The following is a 19,613-nucleotide window of genomic DNA, read 5'->3' as shown; positions in this document are numbered from 1 at the left end:
AACCAGTTTGTATTCACAGCAGCCTCTGCCCTGCAGACTTTGCCTCAGGCATTGCTGCCCTGCTGAGGTGACAAACTCCACCCCTGCAGCCTGTCCCAGACAGAGGAGACTAAGTGTGAGCCAATGTTCTTTTCCTGACAAATCCCACAGCTTTGCTATGCTCTAACCATAACCATAAAGCTGTCTTCTCTCCTGGCTTGGGCCCTGAGTTTGGGGTTTTTGGGGGAAGGGATGCAGTTCCTTCTGCAAACACTTCCACAAACTCCACTATGAAAATGAGGCAAACAGAGCAAACCTAAGAACATGATGGACTTTAGTTTTTAACCTAAGGTGTTATTGCTGTAGGACCTGAGTAGCAAGAAAATTCAGAGTACAACTTACAAGGCAACAGTTTAAAGGAATTTAATCATCTCTGTAACCAGTTCTGAGGTGGTGCCTTGGTTTGTACCTTCCAAGCTGGACTGCTGAGGTTTCTTTTTAGTAAAAAAAGAATCGATCCTGCTTTCAACTATGTAAAAGCGAAGGACAGCACTTTCACTCCTATGAATGGGGGGCCAGAGTCAGCCCAGAAAAAGGGACTTTTTATACAAACAGTAACTGACTGCTTGTGGTCAAGTGATAAATCCAGGCTTGCCACCAGAGCTTCACCCCTCCAGAAGGCTTTATTCTTAGCTGCTTAGGGTTTGTACAAGTGTTGGCTTGCTCAGTTACCTTGAAAAGGGGATGGATCAGTAAAAGATGCTCATCATAAAAAAAAAAAAAAAAAGTAAACTTTGTAACCGGAATGAGGACAATCTGATTTGTTAATGAATTTTGCAGGATAGCTGCAGTGCCAGACTAGACTTCCATGAAACACATTCATCTCTAGATGAGTTAGAGATGAGTTAGAAGCCAGTGGAAGGATTTGCCAGTGACATTCATACTTAATTATTTACCTAATTACCCTATTTCAGTAAAGCCTTCAAGGCCAGAGTTATTCCTCATGTTAAGTAGGAAAAGGAGGCAACAGCCCAAGCTACAGCTGCAACGGCATCATTCCATTCATGCCTGAAAGAACAGTCAGAGGACATTGATGGCAGGGATTTTCCCTGCAGCTTACCCTTTGCTCTGCAATATTAAAGTGGGAGACAACTAAGACTGCAAGAAGGACGTGAAGGCCACAAGACTGCATCACAGACACTCTGAGCTTAATAAATGAACTGCAGGACATGGGTGCTGAACTAGACGGGGACTTGTGCTTCAGGAAAAGCTACACAGCTCTGTAAATGGCTTTAAATTGGAAGGGGAAGATTTAGACCAGACATTAGGAAGAAATTCTTCATGCTGAGGGTGGTGAGGCAGTGGCATAGGTTGCCTCTCTTTTTTTAGTCAGTAGTGGATCTTGACCAAGCAATTGACACAGATGTCATGAGTGCCCCCATAAAACAATGGCATTAATTGCACTGAGTTTTGATGGATCTGATGTTATTCTAAACTATTCTTTGCACGTGTCAACTTTTTACATGAAATGAAAGCTACAGCATGCTTTAAAGCATTTTTTTTAGCGTATCATCTTTAAATCGTGCGTGACTTTGTATGCAGGAGGAATGAGGCTTATTTAGCTCCACTAGACATCAAAATACAGGATGCACACTGCTGCCATAGGGTGACAGTTCTGTATTCTTCACCGTTACCATTAAGTTGCTTCAAAGCGAAAGCCATCCCTTCCCCATCGTGCCTTTCACTCAATCCTAACTTCTTTTAAACAGTGTCCTTTTAAAACAATTTAAAAAAGAATTTAAAACAATTTAAAAGTTCCTAGAAGTGATTAAGCGTCACTGCAGCAAAAGGCAGGAAAATCGGGTTAGGTAGTCACGGCACCTGCGAACTATCGTTCTTTCCTCAGTAGGAGGTTTCTCCATAAAACAGATACAAGCATGATAAATGGCCATCATCACAGCTACACCAGAGTAATACCAATAGTCATAACGAGTGAAGAGCAGAGTAACTCACAGCAAGGGTTACAACCTTCTAAGCCAGGACTTTGTACAGCACAAGCTGTAACAGTCAGGACATGTATTTTTACGTGGAAGCCTGGAAAAAGAAGTGTTCACTTCGTGGTCCAAAACTCCCTTGTGAAACATCCAGGTAAAGAACTCAAGTACTGCTACCGCCTGTGCTATGCACAAAGGCTTTTTTGTCCCTTGGTAGCTTCCATTGTTCCATGTAAACCATGTATTTACTTACATTCATCTGCTCTGCGTTTCTCCAGCATTTGATTAGCAGACACTTATTCTAGTCCTGATGTGCAAACCCAAGTCTGGACACCGCACCAGTGCTCAACTTGTAAGAACGTGGCCTGAGCAGAAACCAGTGCTTTGCTAAATTATAGTCAGCGGCCACGCGCCCACCTGGAAATTCAGCTTGTACAGGAATCCGCAAGTGTAATCTCACTGCCAGGGAGAAATGGCTCCAGTTCTGTTACTTCAGCTGGGATAAAATTACGCTATGCCAAGGCTGGATCTGCAAGGAGAATGCAACCTGCCTTCCAGGACACGAGTTACAGGTGATTCAATGGAGGATTTTTGTTAGTGTGATTTAAGAGTTCCTGGGATTTGGCAGTTAACAGAACGTACACACCGGAATCTGTTACTGCAGCCTTAGCGCGGGTGACATCTGCGGAGAGAGGTACAGGTGAGAGGCAGAAAGCTGCAAGTCATGAGCTTAAGCGTCACCGTTCTACATTCAGCAAAGCAGACGGTGACATTTTGACACTGCTGATAGCTGTGTCCGGATGTCCCATGTTCCTGTCCTGTTAGTGCCACAAGACAGGCTCCTTTTACTGAACATTATACAATCTCCTAGAACGCTGCTTTTTCATCTGCAATCACTTCTTCCCCACCAGATGTACTGGAATAGGTTTATTCTCTTTAAATACCGCTTACCTGAATAAGTCTTTAAGATTCTTCAAAATCTTGGGTCTTGGAAGGAAAAATAGCACCATGAGAGCGAGGGACGGTATTGATAACGGCAGATGTTTCATATCCCAGACTTCTTCCCCTTTCTTTGTATTCTCCTGTACTCCAGCTCTGCCTAAGGCCTTCTACACAAAGTCCGACAGCACCGTTGGTATTGTACATGCTTTATTAAAATGGTACTCGTATTTACAATATCTGCAGAAACAATCCCTCCCGAGTCTTGCATTCAGACAGACACGCACACATACACACGCGCGCACTCCCCTTCGCTCTACAGGGCTGTGAAGGCTACGCTCCCAAAAGTTAGGCAGCTTCTGGAAGAGGAGGAAGGGTGACTTCTTTTGTGTGTTTGTAATTACTTAAAAAGAAGCATGGGAGTATGCGTTTGGCCATCACAATGCTAATTTAAGTATATGTAGTATTAACATATGGCAGTAACACTGAGTATTCCTCTTTTACATTCTATACACAGAATGACATCAAGGTTTTCCAGTTGACAGAACATTCTAACTTCAGTCTCAATGCTGCTTGTAGTGACTATGAAACCGCATTTTTGGGGCTGTCCCTTAAAACAATTCAAGTCTATGTAAGCGAAATAAGGCACAATTAATATTTTATTTGAATTAGAGGATGGGAAAAGGGGGGAGAGGCAGGCTTCAGATAATAGTCGTTGCAGAGGAAACAATTCTACCCAATCCTTTTGAGGAAAGGATGAATTTTACCCCCATCCTATTCTACACGGACTTCTCTTAGAGAACTGAAGTATTCTGCTAGGGCTACCAATGCCCGTATACAAAGCAAAACTGGAAATTCACATTTTAACACCAGTTTCGGTAGTCTAACGTACTGAGACTGATGTGCATGAGTACATCTGTCTTTAATGCTGAAGGAGAAGAAAGACAACAAACAAGATTCAAACCTTGCACTGAAATTGAAGACTAACGTCTTTGAGAGAACTTGCAATACAAACTATTTGAAGGCTTCAACTTACGATAAAAAGGAATAGCGTTTTTGCCTTTAAATCCCTGGCCCCTCTTCACTAACGAAAACCTAACCAGACATTACAAATAAACTGCAGCAAAAAGTTTGGCAGAACAAATAATGTCTAGTAGTCAAATCTTCATTTGTGAGTGTATTATTTTCCTTGTACAAAACCTGTTGAATGTTTTTCGCAGCAGATGAACTGTACCCAAAGATGCAGGACATTCTGTGATGGGGAATAAGAGGTTGCAGTTCCGAAGGCCCCTGACTTTGGTTGTTTACAAAGTTCATTCCTGTTTAGTGTGATCCTTGGTATCTTCCTCATCTGTGTATTCTGATGGTTCTTCCCCTGGTTTTAGGAGTCTACCTACGTAGTCGTATTTCTCTGAAAAAGATTGATGGTTCTGTTACAATCAAATACAGCTGCATTTGCTTTTTAACCTGCACTGCTGCAAATTCACGTGTTCTCCTGCACTCTAAGGTTCTGAACCTGAATCACTGAAACCGACTGCAATTTATCAGCAAGCTCAGCCTTCTAAACCAATATTTCTGCCATTGCTGCTCCCTACTTTCTCTACTCTGAGTACTTTGTTTCAATTTTCCCACAGTTCCTCAGGCAAGATTTGTCACACAATGGCTGAAAATGCTGCTATTAAAACCAGCACAAATTCCCTCAGGCTGTTTTTATGTCAATTAATGTGAAAAACGTCTCCCCCCTCCCTCCAGAGGCATCCTTCCATACTTCTGAGAAATTACTGCAAGACAAACTTGTTCAATGCTTCATGCCGAATTAATTCATAGTCCTAATCATAATTCCATGGCATCCAACAACCTGTGAGTAGGAATGCCATCAGCAAAGCTACACTGAGATTCAAGAGTGAGATTCTGTGCTGAAGAGAGGGCAACAGCTTGCTTGCACAGAGGTAAAAGGTTGAAAAAGCTATAGCGGGATATAGTGAAATCCTCTCTATGGAATTAAGGCTTGAAATCCCAGGTCTTAGAAAGTCCCAGGTCCTAAGAAAGTCACGTTGCATTACTAATGTTACTATCAACATCTCTTCAAAAGCTGCCCCAAGCCCAAATCAGTCATTTTTATTAAAAGCATTTCTTTAAGCTACAGATGTGCTGCTCATTTGAGAATTTACCTTTAAATTGCATTTCCCACTCTCTTACACTTTCCATCTGTACAGCATTTAAGTCCGATAGGTCATCGTATTCATCTCTGAGTGCATCTTTATCTAGACAGAAAGTTGCTAGTCCCCTGGAGGCATCTCTGCCAGCAAATATTCCGTATGGACCCTCTGAAAATAAAAAGACAAAAATCGATACTTTCAGATCTTTGCTTAAGGTGACCAATCTCCGTTCTTTATGCAGTCTGCCGAAGCCACACATTAAACTTCTGCAGTGATGGGAACAGCAGTCATTCCAATGCCGCGGCTGTTTGACATTCAACAGCACTGCAGCTTAATCTTAAGTATCACCAGGAGATAAAGTCTGCCGAGAGAAGCAGAACGTGGAAAATAGCTTTGAAGGGATATCTGGAAAAATCCCTGTAATTTGACGCAAGTCAGTTGTGAATGCCAACAGAGTGGAGGCTGGAATTTGAAAGAAATGCACTTCTATTAAGCAAAACATAGAATATTTACAAGTCAGGCACAAAAGCAAATTGTATAGACATCTTAATTGGAAATCCATTGAATTTTATCAATAATTAAAACTTAAAGAGTGCTAATTGATAATTTCACTTCACTCACAGAACCACCACAACTTTCTACGTACTTGACAGGCATCTTTTCACACATCTCTTACTTCTGTGGAAAGTACCTCATTTGTTTTGGGCAGCTGATCACCCCTACATCCGACCCTTACAGTGCTCGACAACTGCATAAATCTTCGTGTTAAAAATGTAAAATAACTACCTCTTTTGTGCTTTTTGACTGATGCAAGGCAGCACAGATATGTAACATTTTGAGTGATGACTGTCAAATAAATATGATTACAAAGAGAACCGGATGATTTGCAAACTAACAACTTTCAGGATGAGGTTGGTAACTGGCTTTCCCAACTTTTAATTAATCTAAAGAACTTCAAGTGTATTGTTATTAGATTTTCTTCACCTAAAAGCAATTAGCCTAATTCAGCTCAATTTAAAAAAATCAAAACAAAACAACACTTTACATTTTTCTGCATGAAGTGCAGCAAATAAAGCAATGAGAAAATGCCCAAGGCATTATAAAGAGCGGTCACTACTTAAAGATAAATGGGCCAGCACCCTCCTCTAGCTTACCTCTCCGAAGACGACAGCGGCTCTCAGCCTGAAGAAAAGGCAGCACCCATGGGCAAGAATGAACACAAACAAGTGGCAACACACTGTCCTTCACCCCCTCTATTGTCTGCTGGAGCACCTCAGACCTCTTCTGCACCAGGACGAGTTTTCCAAGAGCCTGGCTTCCTCCCAAGCCGCTTGCTCCAGCCACCACACCTATCTGCTCTTGCCGGGTATTGACTTCAGGGTTGAGACAGAGGCTTAGTGCAGCAGAAACTCCTGAGGCAAGGAACCTGAGTACCATATGGATTAGAAGAAACTATGTCCTCACCAGAACTGGTGTCGTCTCTCCACCCCAGAGTGTGTGGCATTGTGAGCTGCTTACAGTCAAACCTGAGAACAGAAGGGTGTCTCGTGTGCCAAAGACAATTCCCCTGTCTCGCTGGAAACAAACCAACGGATTGAAAAGCAACATCGCAAAAGTACACATCAGAGAAAAACTATCAACGTGAAGCTTGCACTGTGCAAATCTGACTGTAAGAGACAACCATACCAATTAACAGCATCTCTATGCCTGTCCATTTGGGTATTTAGCTCCAGGAACGGCATTCACAGTAACTGCCTCTGGGATCAGGGATTACGTTTATGCTGCTTAAGAGAAACAAAGTCAAGAGGGCTTGTGAACTCTTATTTTTCCTGTCTGTATCCTGAATTAAATGTTTATTTGAAAAACAGGATTCAGAGATTGAAATCAATCCCGTTTCAAGGTATTTAATCTATGCATTTTGCATGCTCCATCACTTCCCACCGAGCAGGGTGAGAGGCGGCGATGGCCATCAATTGCAACATAACACAGAGCTTCTTCAAACAAAAAGATTTGCTTCACTCCAAAACAGCTGTTGTTCAAGTGCTGTAGGTTTTGGTGTTCTGAACACCGGAGCTATAAAAAGATCTTTACAAAGACCACACACAATCTGTAAATCCTTAAAAGCAATTATAAATTGCAACTTAGCCTTCCCACCAACAGCATTTTGTCCCCAGTTTTTCCTTTCTCTGAAGTGTTTAAAACCTGTATTTCCATAAACCCTCTCGCTATTTGCTTCATGCATTTTTGAAATTCTGGCTAACCAGAGTCAGAGAAGCACACCTTTCCCCTTCCCTTCTGCGCTGCAGTTAGCGCTTTATGGGATTTGACAACACCTGCTGAGATACCACCTCTTGGTCCACCAGCTTGATTCCAATTATTTCTATTAAAAAGAGAATTACATTATATTTATCAGCATCAAGCCCTGAACACCCCTACACCTCAATATTATACTTACTTGAAAGTGGGGATACTTTTATAATGTATCAGTTCACCTGAAGATTTCTACAAACATATTGTTATGTTAGGTGCTGTTACTCCAATATTTTACTTTCTTTTCTAAAATTGAATTTAAATGTTAACATTCCAGCATGTTTCAGAAGGATTTAGGAGGCACAGAGAAACCATCAAGCCAGGTCCCAGCACTCAGCACAACACTAACTTGTAAAAAACAGCCCTTGGACTCGGTAGACAGCATCTCACATTCCAGCTCTGCAAGTGTAACTTAAGAATGTCTCCCACTCCTTAATCCTTTATCAAAAAGCAAATATTGAATTATGATTATTTAAAAAGAAGTGCAAGCCTGGCTTCCCCTTACTTGCAGGGTTGCTAAAGCAGAAGTTCAGAGATCTTGGTTTGAGTAATCTAATTCAAGACCCGAAGCTTCCAGTCAGGTACTTTCACGCAGAGACGAAGTACAGGATTTTATATTGATAGAGCATATACAGGTCTGGGGGTTTGTTAGAAGCCCGTGTCTATTATTCACTTTTACAGAAATACTGGTGCAACAGTCTTAAAAAGGTATTTTGCATATCAGATTTTGTTGCACTTGGAGAAGCATCCAGGAAGGTGCAGGAGAGAGAACCCTGGGGAATGTGTCAAAACATTTTCTGAGGTAGAGAGATTAGTGGGATCCTAGACAAATTCCCACAGAGTCCTTTCATGACACAATGCAATTTACTCTGAAAGCCCTTCTTTTCTTTCCTTTTGTCTGCCTACCTATTTAGACTGGCTCCTGTTCTAAATAATTGATTTGCTATGACATGATACACCTAGCGGAGAGATCGGAGAGAGAGATGCCATTAGCGTGGCCATGTACACCAAACGGATTTTTCAAGAGCCTATCACAAACTTTCTTTTGCTATATTCCAAATTAGCTATTTCAGTCACACATTTCTTTAAAAAATCATCCTCCCGCTCCTACTTGGCATCTCACAACAACAAAAGGAAAGTCAGGGAAGTGGTAGAACCCATTGATACACTTCTGCTACACAGTACTTGGCTACGTGTACCTATGAGCCTCCCAGGAAGGAAAACTTTGTTCCTTGAAGAATGCTTTTCTTCCCATCATTGCTTTCACATATTAAAACACTTTGCTTCAGAGCCTGTATTTATTTTAGCGCTGAGACCAAACAGTTATCAAGACCACATGTTTACCTACCTATCTCCACATCTGTGCCACCACATTAATAGGCAGTGGCCTTTTTCCCTGTCCTCAATCACCTCACAACTCTACCTTGTATAAAGTCTGCCCTTCTCTAAGCAACAGCGCTGCTACCCACCTCCTGCCACCACCTGCAGGAAGTGCAGATCCTTACTTTCTTCAGAGCCCAGTTAAAAGCCTGGCTGCCCTGATGGATTTGACGTCTTGTTCCAGCCCAACGGTCATCTTTATTCACAAATGAACTGGGTAGCTTGAGAATTGGCAAAACAACAGCAGGAGAGGAAAAATAACTTGAACATTAAAATACTGTATTTAAAAAATTGAGATATGAAGCTGTCCAAGCTGGAGGTTTTATTCGGAAGCACTGCTTCTAGTTACCTGATCCAAAACTGGCTAAACTGGATCTTGCTTCAATTTGCAGACGGTCTGGCCAATAATTCTTCCCAGACCTATGCTGGTGTTTGAATTTGAGTAGATATTCTTGGTTATCTGACCGTTTCAGTTCTGTTTTGCAGAGCATCCTGGACTGTTTCTCCAATACCAGGAGTCAAAGTGAACACTGTACACTGACCTTTGGATTGCTCCAACCGAGGCACCACAGATAGCTGCATATGGACTTTATATCCAATGAAGTGATGTTGTAATCCAAGAACTGTATTCATTCTCAAAGACCCATAAAAGTTCTTTCAAGAAGCCCCACATGTTAATAAGGATTAATTTTAAGCCACATTTAGTTTCTTCAAATAGTCAAAAAACACTTCCGAGCAATCACCAAAAGTGCAAAGTGCACCAGATGTTCTTTGCATCTCTGCGCTCCGTGTGGCCACTGGAAATCAAGCGCAGTTTTGTCTGAACTTTAGAAATTCACAGACAGCATTTCTTAAACTGCAGGCAGGTATGAAGACTGACCTCTCCTTTAATGTAAGTTAAAGGAACAAAGGGAGGCAGACTATGAAATATTGGCAGCTGCACCACTGTCATCTACATTTTCCACTCCAAATCAAAGTGAAATCTCCAGTCTGTTTAAAATTTTCCATCTGAATCTTCATTTAATGTTGCATCTTCTATGAGGGAATGAAAAAGCTAGAAATTAGACAAAGCCATTTTGAGATGCAACTTGAAAGCTGAAGCTTTCGAATAACATTTATCACCGGGAATTCAAGGTGACATAATTTTAACTGTGCTGCTCCACATTTACATGGAAGGAAAGATGCGGGTCAATTTTAAGATACAACTTGCATGAAAGTAAGGATGGTGATCCACAAAGACTACATGCTAAGATGGGAACTGATTAGGCAGAGGGTATAAGCCTGACTCCTAAGGCACAAGTCCAGAGGGCCTTGCTCTCTCTTCTGCTTGCTTCCTTTTTAACTGTGGAAAAAGTACAAGAATCAATGACCCAGTTTCAACTAATGGGGCAGACGACGAGGACTGCTAGGAGCGCCTGAAGTATGGGAGTCAGGAAGTTCCTAGAAGATACACTTGAGGAGGACCTAGATTCCCTATCTTGCTTTAGTGGGAATTGCTCTGGCCACTGGTTCATTCCATAATAAGGCAAGGAATGCTGGCCACGTTTTTGTAAATGAAAGAGAGCTGTACTGCTTACGTACAGATTTAAGATGTGTATGTCATTAACAATGATGCCACTATTACAGCATAACGTATCTTGCTTTAAGCTACCTGCTTGATCAGGCCCCTCAAACCACAAGTAACCAGAGCCCGAATGATTTAAATAGGAACCAGGGATTTACCCAGACAGACCTTTTATCAAACACAGTTGTTCAGGCTTTCAGGAATATATTTCAGGAATACATTCAGGAAAAAGGCAAAAAACCCCCCACAGACAGTCAGCTGACAGACACACACACAGAGCAGAAGCAGAGGAGACAGAGTGATGCATCTTCCTGCACAAAACCATTAACTGTCCCCTGCTGTCCCTGAACACCAACTGAGGGCTTAGAACAATCGCTGCATCCAGCGACAAGGGCACCACTCCCTTTAATCAGAAGCATGGAAACAATCTCTCGCGAGTACGAACATATATGCTTTTTTAGTTTTACTGCTTCTGGTCAGGATTTGGCTTCTTCATCCAGAAACACCATTTCTTTGAAAAGCTGAGTCCTGGGGTGAGAAAAACCTCCCTTACACAGACACCAAAGAGCTGACACACGACAAAAACACAAGAAGGTACACTGCTTACAGGAAGCACTTCTTTGCCCCCTGTCTTATCCTCTGTACTTATCTGTGAACCCCCAGCCTGTTGTGTTCTTAAGATAAGGCCACCCTTAACAGAACTGTCCAGACACAATGTATACAAGGTCCCTCCAGCAGCACTTCACTCCAGCCATACCCTTGTAAAGGATGTACTGAAAAGCAACAGGGCCAGCTTTGAAACAGAGGCGCAATTAGGTTTACAGCGCTTGATTCCGAAGGAAGTCTTAACAGCATCAGATTATTTTCATACAAATGACAGGAAGAAAATCGCGGGTCTTAACTGGACTGGAAACATGGGAAAAAAGCTATTTTCCACCTCACACAACATTAACTACAATGGCTATTTTTGTGAAAGGAACTACTACTACCTAATCTATTCCTCTTGGCAAAGTGGAAAGCAAAAATCTTCATGACACTTTGAAAGACACGAGTAGGATGAGAAATGCGCTGACAGTAACAGCAGCAAAGGAACATCAGGAAATTGTTTTTTTTTTAAATCATGAAACATTAAGAACCAAGGAGTGACATGGAACGCTTGTATACACTGGAGTGCACATAATCCTGCTTTGTCATGCTCAAAGCCCTATATTTTTCATAGCTTCACAAAGTATTTGATAACTTAATTAAACCTGCTTACAGCATTATCTTGGCATGCCAATCAAAATGCTACCTTATTAAGATTTGCCAAGATCACTTTAACTCTTACTATGCCCTTTCAATGACCATTATATTGACCAACATACTACCAGGAATCTTGATGCAAACAAGCATGAAATTAAATGCTGCAATAAACAAAACAGTAAAAACTCTCTCTCATTATAAGGACATAAAACTAGCACATGCTAAAGGCATTCATCATTAGTCTCCAAGCCATGAGATGCTATTACAATGAGGAAATGACCCCAAAACAGCTTATGTGAAATACTGGTTACATGATATTTTTTTTAATAGGGAGTCACTGATTGTTTACTTTATTTCTTATAGACTTTGTAGGTGATAATAGTAAAGGTAATTAATTAAAACTGATAACCAAGCAAAGCATTCTAGGACATTTACTCATCTGGGCACAAATGGATGTGGCATTTAACACAACTAAAAGTGAAGTGTTGAAACCATGGATATACTTGCAGGACAGAGGACTACCCCAGGAAGCAACATTTTGGAAAAGAACTGGGCAAGTTAAGTTTTAAATTAGGAGTTCAATGCAAGCAAAGTGATTTTTGGAGGCACAGTTAAATGTGTAATAGACTCTTCCTTCGTTCTTAGCTAAAACACATTAGATGTACCAGAGACGAGTAGGGTAACAATGAGATGAATTGTGGAAGGCTTAAAGAAGACAACATGGGGAAAACCAAAACATGTGAAAAACTTGTTGATCAAATGTTCAAGAAACTGAAGTTTTCTATCATGGCTGTTTGAAAGGATGACTTGAACAATCATCTTCATGTAGGCAGGTAAAGGGCTCTTCAGTGAAACAGACTGAAGTACAACAGAATTCAGGAAACACAAACTTAAAGACAGAAAAGCTTCTAATAAAATCAGAAGCTTGGTGGGCTTCTGGTGGGATTCTAATGGAATCTCGACTGCCGGACAAAACTCTGGACTCGATGACAGTTTCATGCATTTTTAGCCTTCTGCTGTAAGTAGAAAAACAAGGAACACCTTTACATCCAAGCTACAGTGAAGAAAAAAACCCAGACCTTAATTTCAAGACAGCGGAAACCTTCTGAGGCAGCCACGTTATCCAACGTTAACCGAGTGGTCAAGACACACTTCAGATCTGACGGTGAGCCCTCAGCCAATGCATTTTGCTGCCTTCAAAGCTGAAGCACTATTTCGCATCAATATCTCAACAAAGTACAAAAGGCTCACAGTCCGAGCCTGCAATGTCAGCAAAGCCTGTACTCTCAGCTGCTTCTTCTGTTAAACAAAACATGGCCATGGCTTTGTTGGTTTGTTTCGACACTCTTCTGCTGTACTCCAACTATAAGGCATAAAATTACCAACAGAACCACTGAAGACATCTGGCTGCTCTGACTAAAGTCTGTCTGAAACAGTCTCAACCGGCTGCAGAAGAGTTTTCCACCTGATTCTTCTCAGATCTTTTAAGGCCTGCAAACCACCTACTAGCTTTTTTCCCTTTTCAGCCACAGAACAGTTGCATATTCCCAATATGCATCTGTACATGGAAACCACATCATCCTGATTCAAAAATCAACACATTTGGCAGAAAAAACACAGTCGATAATGCACAGGTTGAGCATCACTATCCTAATGCGCATGGTCCCAAGTAACAGACAGACAAAGATCATGACAGTTTTGTTATGAAAAGGCAATCTTTCACCGTAGAGGGGCGAAGCCTTTGTCCCTCTCCACCAAATGCTGGAAGCACAGCTTTAGGGAAACCAGGTATCAAAAAAGCAGACTGATGTCTTAGAACAGAAAGCTTTAGCTTCCTCATAATAGACCTCCAGAGGCTGAGGACGTGAAACGGTTCCTCTATTGATAATGAATAGTCTAAAACTCTTAATTTTTGATACACAAAACAGTTAAAGTAAATGTTTAGATTACAGTTCAGGATAGTTTCATGGAGTAATTTATTAAGCAATCTGTCAATCTACTGGTGCTTTAAATTTCATGTAGCATTACTTGCATTTTATATCAGCACGTAGGTCTCGGTTTAAAGACCCCTAAAGAGAGAGCGCCAAAAGAACTAGCTCAATTACACGTCATGGAAGCTGCAGCACACCCTGCACTTTCTTGGCTTTCCTGGTCAATAAACAAAATAAGGCATGGCAAGGTAAGTTAAGTTTTGCAGTACCCAGCCAGAAAAGCATTTTGATTCAATTATGGCAGTTTCAATTTCTGCAACTGGTATCAGAACTGACATCATAAACTTTGAGGTAACAAGACTTACAAAATACTAGCCCAACTGTTTCTCACTTCCCTGGTAAGAACCAAAGATTTGTAACATGTCAGTTCTATATTTTTCTTTCCTAACCTAAGATTATAAGCTAATAATAATTACTTAACTTGATCTGTATCCCAAGGGGTGGAAAATAAAAGCATCCTCTCTCTCCTCCACCACTCACAAAAGGATACTTGCAATAGGTACTATGAAAGCTCCTGCATAATTTGGTTTTCCAAACCACTACTGTTTAAGGAAGAATATTATCAGCAGTCATAACCCTCATTCCCTTTGGCATGAGATGTGGGCATAGTGCTCACTGGTAAGTTTATCCAGCTCATTATTAGGGAATAATGTTTATAAGAAGAAAATATGCTGCAGTTTGACAATCTACAATGTGAATACAACAACATAACGTTGCCTTTGAAGTATACTTCTCTAAAACTTTGAAGTATACATTTCTGCTTCAAGGAACCGTACTGCCTTTGTATTTAAGAGATTGGGTTGATTTCTGCCCTCTTCTCAATGGTAGCAACACATCAATCCCTGAGCTCGCCTGCTTGACTCTATGCTGATTAAAATTCATACATAATTTGGTATTTGCACAGTAATCAGCTGGTTTTTTTTTTCTCTGTGAGAGCTAGAATGAAGGAAGCATTGCTCAGCTGCACTTGGGAAACCTACTAGAAAAGACAGAAGGGAAAAAAATGAAAGAATTAAACATTGCACATCCTAGTGACAGGGGGAATGGCTTTAATTGGAAGGGGGAAGATTTAGAATAGATATTAGGAAGAAAGGCTTAATGCTGAGGGTGGTGAGGCCCTGGCCCAGGTTGCCCAGGGAAGCTGTGGCTGCCCCCTCCCTGGAGGTGTTCAAGGCCAGGTTGGATGGGGCTTTGGGCAGCCTGGTCTGGTGGGAGGTGTCCCTGCCCATGGCTGTGGGTTGGAATTGGATCACGTCTAAGGTCCGTTCCAACCCAAACCATTCTGTAATTCAAATCAAGGCAGCTGGAAGGCACGATGTATGACAACAGCCTGACCAGCACTTGAACCCTGCAGAAACGGTTTTTGTGGGAGGTGTCCCTGCCCATGGCAGGGGGGCTGGATCTGGATGATCTTCAAGGTCCCTTCCAACCCAAACCACTCTGTGATTCTACGCTTCTATGTTTCAAATTGAGGCAGCTGGAAAGCAGGATGCGTGACGGCAGCCTCACCAGCACCCAAACCCCGCAGAAACGTTTTTTTTGCATTCCTGCCCGTGGCAGGGGGGTAGAACTGAATGCTTTAAGGTCCCTTCCAGCCCACCCCCCCCTCCGTGACCCCACGCAAACCCCCCCGGGCCCGGCGAGGGGACACGTTTCCCCCTCTCCAGCCGAGCCGACCCCGGCCGCCCCTCACCGGGCCCGTAGAACTTGCTGCCTTTGGTCACGTCGAAGACTTTCCCGTTGACAGCGAGGAGGATGCGCGGGTTGCGGACTCCGTCGAACTCGCGCAGCTGCTCCAGGGTGAAATCGCGCCTCTTCATCCGCGGCAGCGCGGCCGAGGGGCTCTGCCGGCCCGCCGCCCCTCGGCCGGCCCTCGCCGCCCACCGGGTGTACAGCCGGTAGGCGCCCAGCAGCGCCAGAGCCAGCAGCGCCGCCTGCAGCAGCGCCGAGCCGCCCACCGCCACCCCGCCGCGCCCGCTCCCCTCAGTCCTCATCCTCCCATCGTCCGCCATCGCTGCCAGGACAGCGCCCGCCCTCTCAGACCACGCCCCCCCGACGCAACGACATCTCCCATTGGTCGTCCGTCTCGAGAGGCCACGGCCCCCAACGCTCCGCCGCTTCCCATTGGTTGTCCGTCCAGCAAGGCCATGCCCCCCCCGGCGGGCTCCGCCGCTTCCCATTGGTTGCCCTCCCCGCAAAGCCACGCCCCACAAGACAAGAACAAATCCCATTGGTTGCCCTCCCCGCGAAGCCACGCCCCCAATGCCCCGACGCTTCGCATTGGTTGCCCTCCCCGCGTGTCCACGCTCCCCCGCCGCAACGACGCCTCCCATTGGTTGCCCGCCTCTCGAGGACACGCCCCCAGACAGGCTCCTCCGCTTTCTATTGGTTCCCTGGGAGAGGCGGCCCCGCCCCAAACGGCCTCTGCGCTCGCGCGAGGCGGTGTTGGCCCCAGTGCGCGTGCGCACGTGTCTGTCAGCCGCCAGCCTGAGGCGCGTGGCGCGGCCGTCACGTGCGGGGCTTTGCTGAAGAGCCGCCTCAAGAACCGCCTTCTGGCACGTGGGCGGGCAGGGGAGGCGGGAGAGGGAGAAGCAGGTTTATGTGCGTGCTAAATCTAAGCCAAGCCAAGCCAAGCCACCCCTCTGGGCTCCTTGAAGCCATGTAGTCCTGCTCTTCACATTCATAGAATCACAGAATCACCAGGTTGGAAAAGTCTACTGGATCATCGAATCCAACCGTTCCTATCTGCCACTAAAACGTGTCCCTCGTCTACCTGTCTTTTAAATCAGGGATGGTGACTCCACCACCTCCCTGGGCAGTCTGTTCCAGCGCCCAATGACCCTCTCTGTGAAAATATTTTTCCTGATATCCAATCTGAACTTCTGGTGCAGGTTGAGGCCATTCCCCCTTGTCCTGCCCCCTGCCACCTGGGAGAAGAGGCCTGCTCCCTCCGCTCCACAGCCTCCTTTCAAGTAGTTGTAGAGAGCAGTAAGGTCTCCCCTCAGCCTAACCCTGACCCCTCCAGCCCTCCCAGTGTCAGCTCCTGCTGTTGATTTTATTAATATAATGTTAAATTTTTGCCAGACAGGGACTCATTGGTTTTGTACACATCCCAGTATCACCTGCCGCAGCCATCACTCTCTCTCTCTGTTGCTCTTCCAGCCTGAACTATTCCATGATTGATTCATAATAATAATTGGTGGCACCACCACCTGCCACAGCCAAAGCAGGGCGTGGGGAGGAGGCGGTGTGGTGGGTGCATCCAGCACGGCATTGCCAGCCGGTCAAAGAGGGGATTGTCCCGCTCTACTCTGCGCGGGTGCAGCCCCACCTTGAGTATTGTGTAAAGTGTTGGGTGCCAGAGTGTAAAAAGGATATCAAGCTCCAAGAGAGTGTCCAGAGGAAGCCACAAACTTGGTGAAGAGTGTAGAGGGGAAGTCGTATGAGGAGCGGCTGAAGTCACTTGATCTCTTCAGCCTGGAGAAGAGGACACTGAGTGGGGGCTTATAGCCGTTTGCTGCTTCCTCACAAGGGGAGGAGGAGGAGTGGGCACTGACCTCTTATCTCTGGTCACCAATGACAGGACCCAATGCAATGGCAGCAAGATGCGCCAGAGGAGGTTTAGGTTGGTTATTACGGAAAGATTCTTCACTCAGAGGGTGGTGGAGCACTGGAACAGCTCCCCAGGGAAGCAGTGATGGCACCAAGCCTGACAGCATTCAAAAAGCTTTTGGACAATCCACTCAGACACATGCTGTGAATATTGGGGTTGTCCTATGCATGTACAGGATTTGGACTCAATGATCCTTGTGGGTCCCTTCCAGCTCAGGTCATTCTGTGCTTCTGGTGTGAGGGGGCTCAGCCTGGCAGCCTCTGAGAGCTTTGGATCCATGGGGTGGGCTGGGGTATGTGCCACCTGGGAAGGAGTCGAAGGGCAGCAGTGTCAGCTGCCGTGGTGTGGCCACGTTGTGCAGCACCCTTTCAGTGGCTGCTGAGTAAGCAACACATTTGCCTAGAGCTCTGGCAAAGAGGTGGCTTTGCTGTCTGAGTGAGCACGAGCCTGCCCCTGAGGCAACAGGGCAGCCAGTCTTGGAGGGAAACTTTAGACGGGGCTGAAGGGACTGCTCAGTGCCACCTCCCTGAAGATAAATACACCCTTCCTGAGTTTGTTTTGTCAGAAAAGAGGATGATTAGAAACAGGCTAATCCCCTAGGATTACTTCTTGTGCTGTGAAATGTAAAAGTGGCAGCACAGAGATGGCTTTAGTACGTCTTGTTAAGTACAGCCTGTGCCCGGGAGTGAGTTTGCTCAGTTATGTAAGGAGAAAGACCTAAAGGTTTTATTATTTTAAAGGAGAGGGTGAATGCACATAGCTATCTCAGTAGGATGACGCTCTTCTGCAGAGAAGAGAAAGACCTGGCAGAATTTAGCCCTTCTCATGAATGTGTTCCCAAGCAGATCCAACCGTCTCATCAGATGATGCTGAGAGCCACTCTACAAATGTGTAACTGGGCCTAGGGAATGTAAGCCAGGCTCAGCCACTCTCTCTCCAGTCAGAAAGGTGATAGGAGTACTTTGGACTCCAGGAACATTGCTGTTCTACATAACTGTGCAGGACTGGAGCATCCCTGCCTGACAATACCAGCCTGAAGAATAGCTCACAGTTACATAACACAGTCACAAAAGTTGGGAAACTCCAATGTTTCCACAAGGGCTGGTAGATAGTACACGAGACTTGACCCAGTGGAAAATAACATTAATGATCCATAGCATTTGTGTAAAGCCTTGTTTTCAACGCCCTGTGTAATGAGAAGGTATTTAATCTTCTGTCCTCTGGGCCAGCTCAGTAATGACTAACCTGCGTCAGGAAACGGGATGAAGTTCTTGCCGGTTAAAGACCTGCAATTAAAGTACTACTGCTATTCCTCTTAACCAAGCAGGCTCTGTTTAATGTGTGTCTAAGTAAACTCTCTCAAGAAAGTCCTTTTGCCTCAACAAGCCACAGCTCAATTTTGGTTAACAGCCATTTTTATCACAGAATGATCATCTGTTTGGATTGTCTGGGCACAGTTACAGTGCAGGTCAGAAAAAGGCGGAGTTGCACTCTTACCTCTGGATTTCCTTCCTTCATAAGTTTAATTGAGAATTTCCACAACATCTTACTATGTTCTCGTGCTTTTTATTTTAACAATGGGTTCAGAAAACAAGAATAAGTAGTAAGGGATACGAAGTACCTATCTGCCTACCGTGATCTCATCTCTAAATTCACAGACTGGCTAGATTATTCTGGACATTTCTTTGGAAGCACGTGGTTTCCCACTGCATGAAGGTGGGTTCTGCTGTATTCTGGAAGGAATTATTTTAGAAATCAGTGTGGCTACTGTAAGTGTTCTAGCCTTCATTTCTGGTTGCACTCTTAAGAGATTATATTGCTACTGAACTCAGCGAAAAGCACGAGGACACAACTTTACGAACAGAAACTGGGCTTTCATACAAGCCACTATCATGGCTGAAGTTTGTTTTCCATTGATTTTGAAGCTGAAGAAACATCAACAAGAAAGCTGTCCATCAGAAAAGGACCTGGAGGTGCTGGTGAACAGCCAGCTGGAGATGAGCTTGCACTATGCTTAGGTGGCCGAGAAAGTCAACAGCATCCTGGCTTGTATCAAAAATGGTGTGGCCAGCAGGAGTAGGGAAGTGACAGTGCACCTGTAGTCGGCACTGATGAGGCTGCTCCTCGAGCGCTGTGTTCAGTTTTGTGCCCCTCAGTACAAGAAGGACATCAAGTTGCTGGCGCCTTTCCAGAGAAGGGTCTGGAGCACAAGTCTTAAGAGGAGCAGCTTGGGGAACTGGAACTTAGATATTTACCCTGGAGAAGAGGAGGCTGAAAGGAGACCTTATCACCCTCTACAGCTCCCTGAAAGGAGGTTGTAACGAGGTAGGTGTTGATATCCCAAGTAACAAGTGATGGGATGAGAGGAAATGGCCTCAAGTTGCACCAGGGGAGGTTTTGCTTGGATATTAAGAAAAATTTCTTCATGGAAGCAGTAGTGAA

General features: G+C 44.3%; 1 protein-coding gene across 1 annotated transcript; it reads right to left on the bottom strand.

Moving 5' to 3' along the window:
• Positions 1-811: 811 nt before the first annotated feature.
• Positions 812-15,585, bottom strand: PGRMC2 (progesterone receptor membrane component 2). Its single transcript, XM_054064414.1, has 3 exons — positions 15,252-15,585; positions 5,084-5,239; positions 812-4,323 (listed from the first exon to the last, which is right to left on the bottom strand). Exons 1-3 carry the CDS (start codon positions 15,568-15,570, stop codon positions 4,226-4,228), a joined length of 573 nt encoding a protein of 190 aa, XP_053920389.1. The 5' UTR covers positions 15,571-15,585; the 3' UTR covers positions 812-4,225.
• Positions 15,586-19,613: the final 4,028 nt, after the last annotated feature.

This window comes from Cuculus canorus, chromosome 4 (genome assembly GCF_017976375.1).
Source record: "Cuculus canorus isolate bCucCan1 chromosome 4, bCucCan1.pri, whole genome shotgun sequence".
NCBI lineage: Eukaryota > Metazoa > Chordata > Aves > Cuculiformes > Cuculidae > Cuculus > Cuculus canorus.
This window is presented reverse-complemented; position numbering and strand designations above follow the sequence as displayed.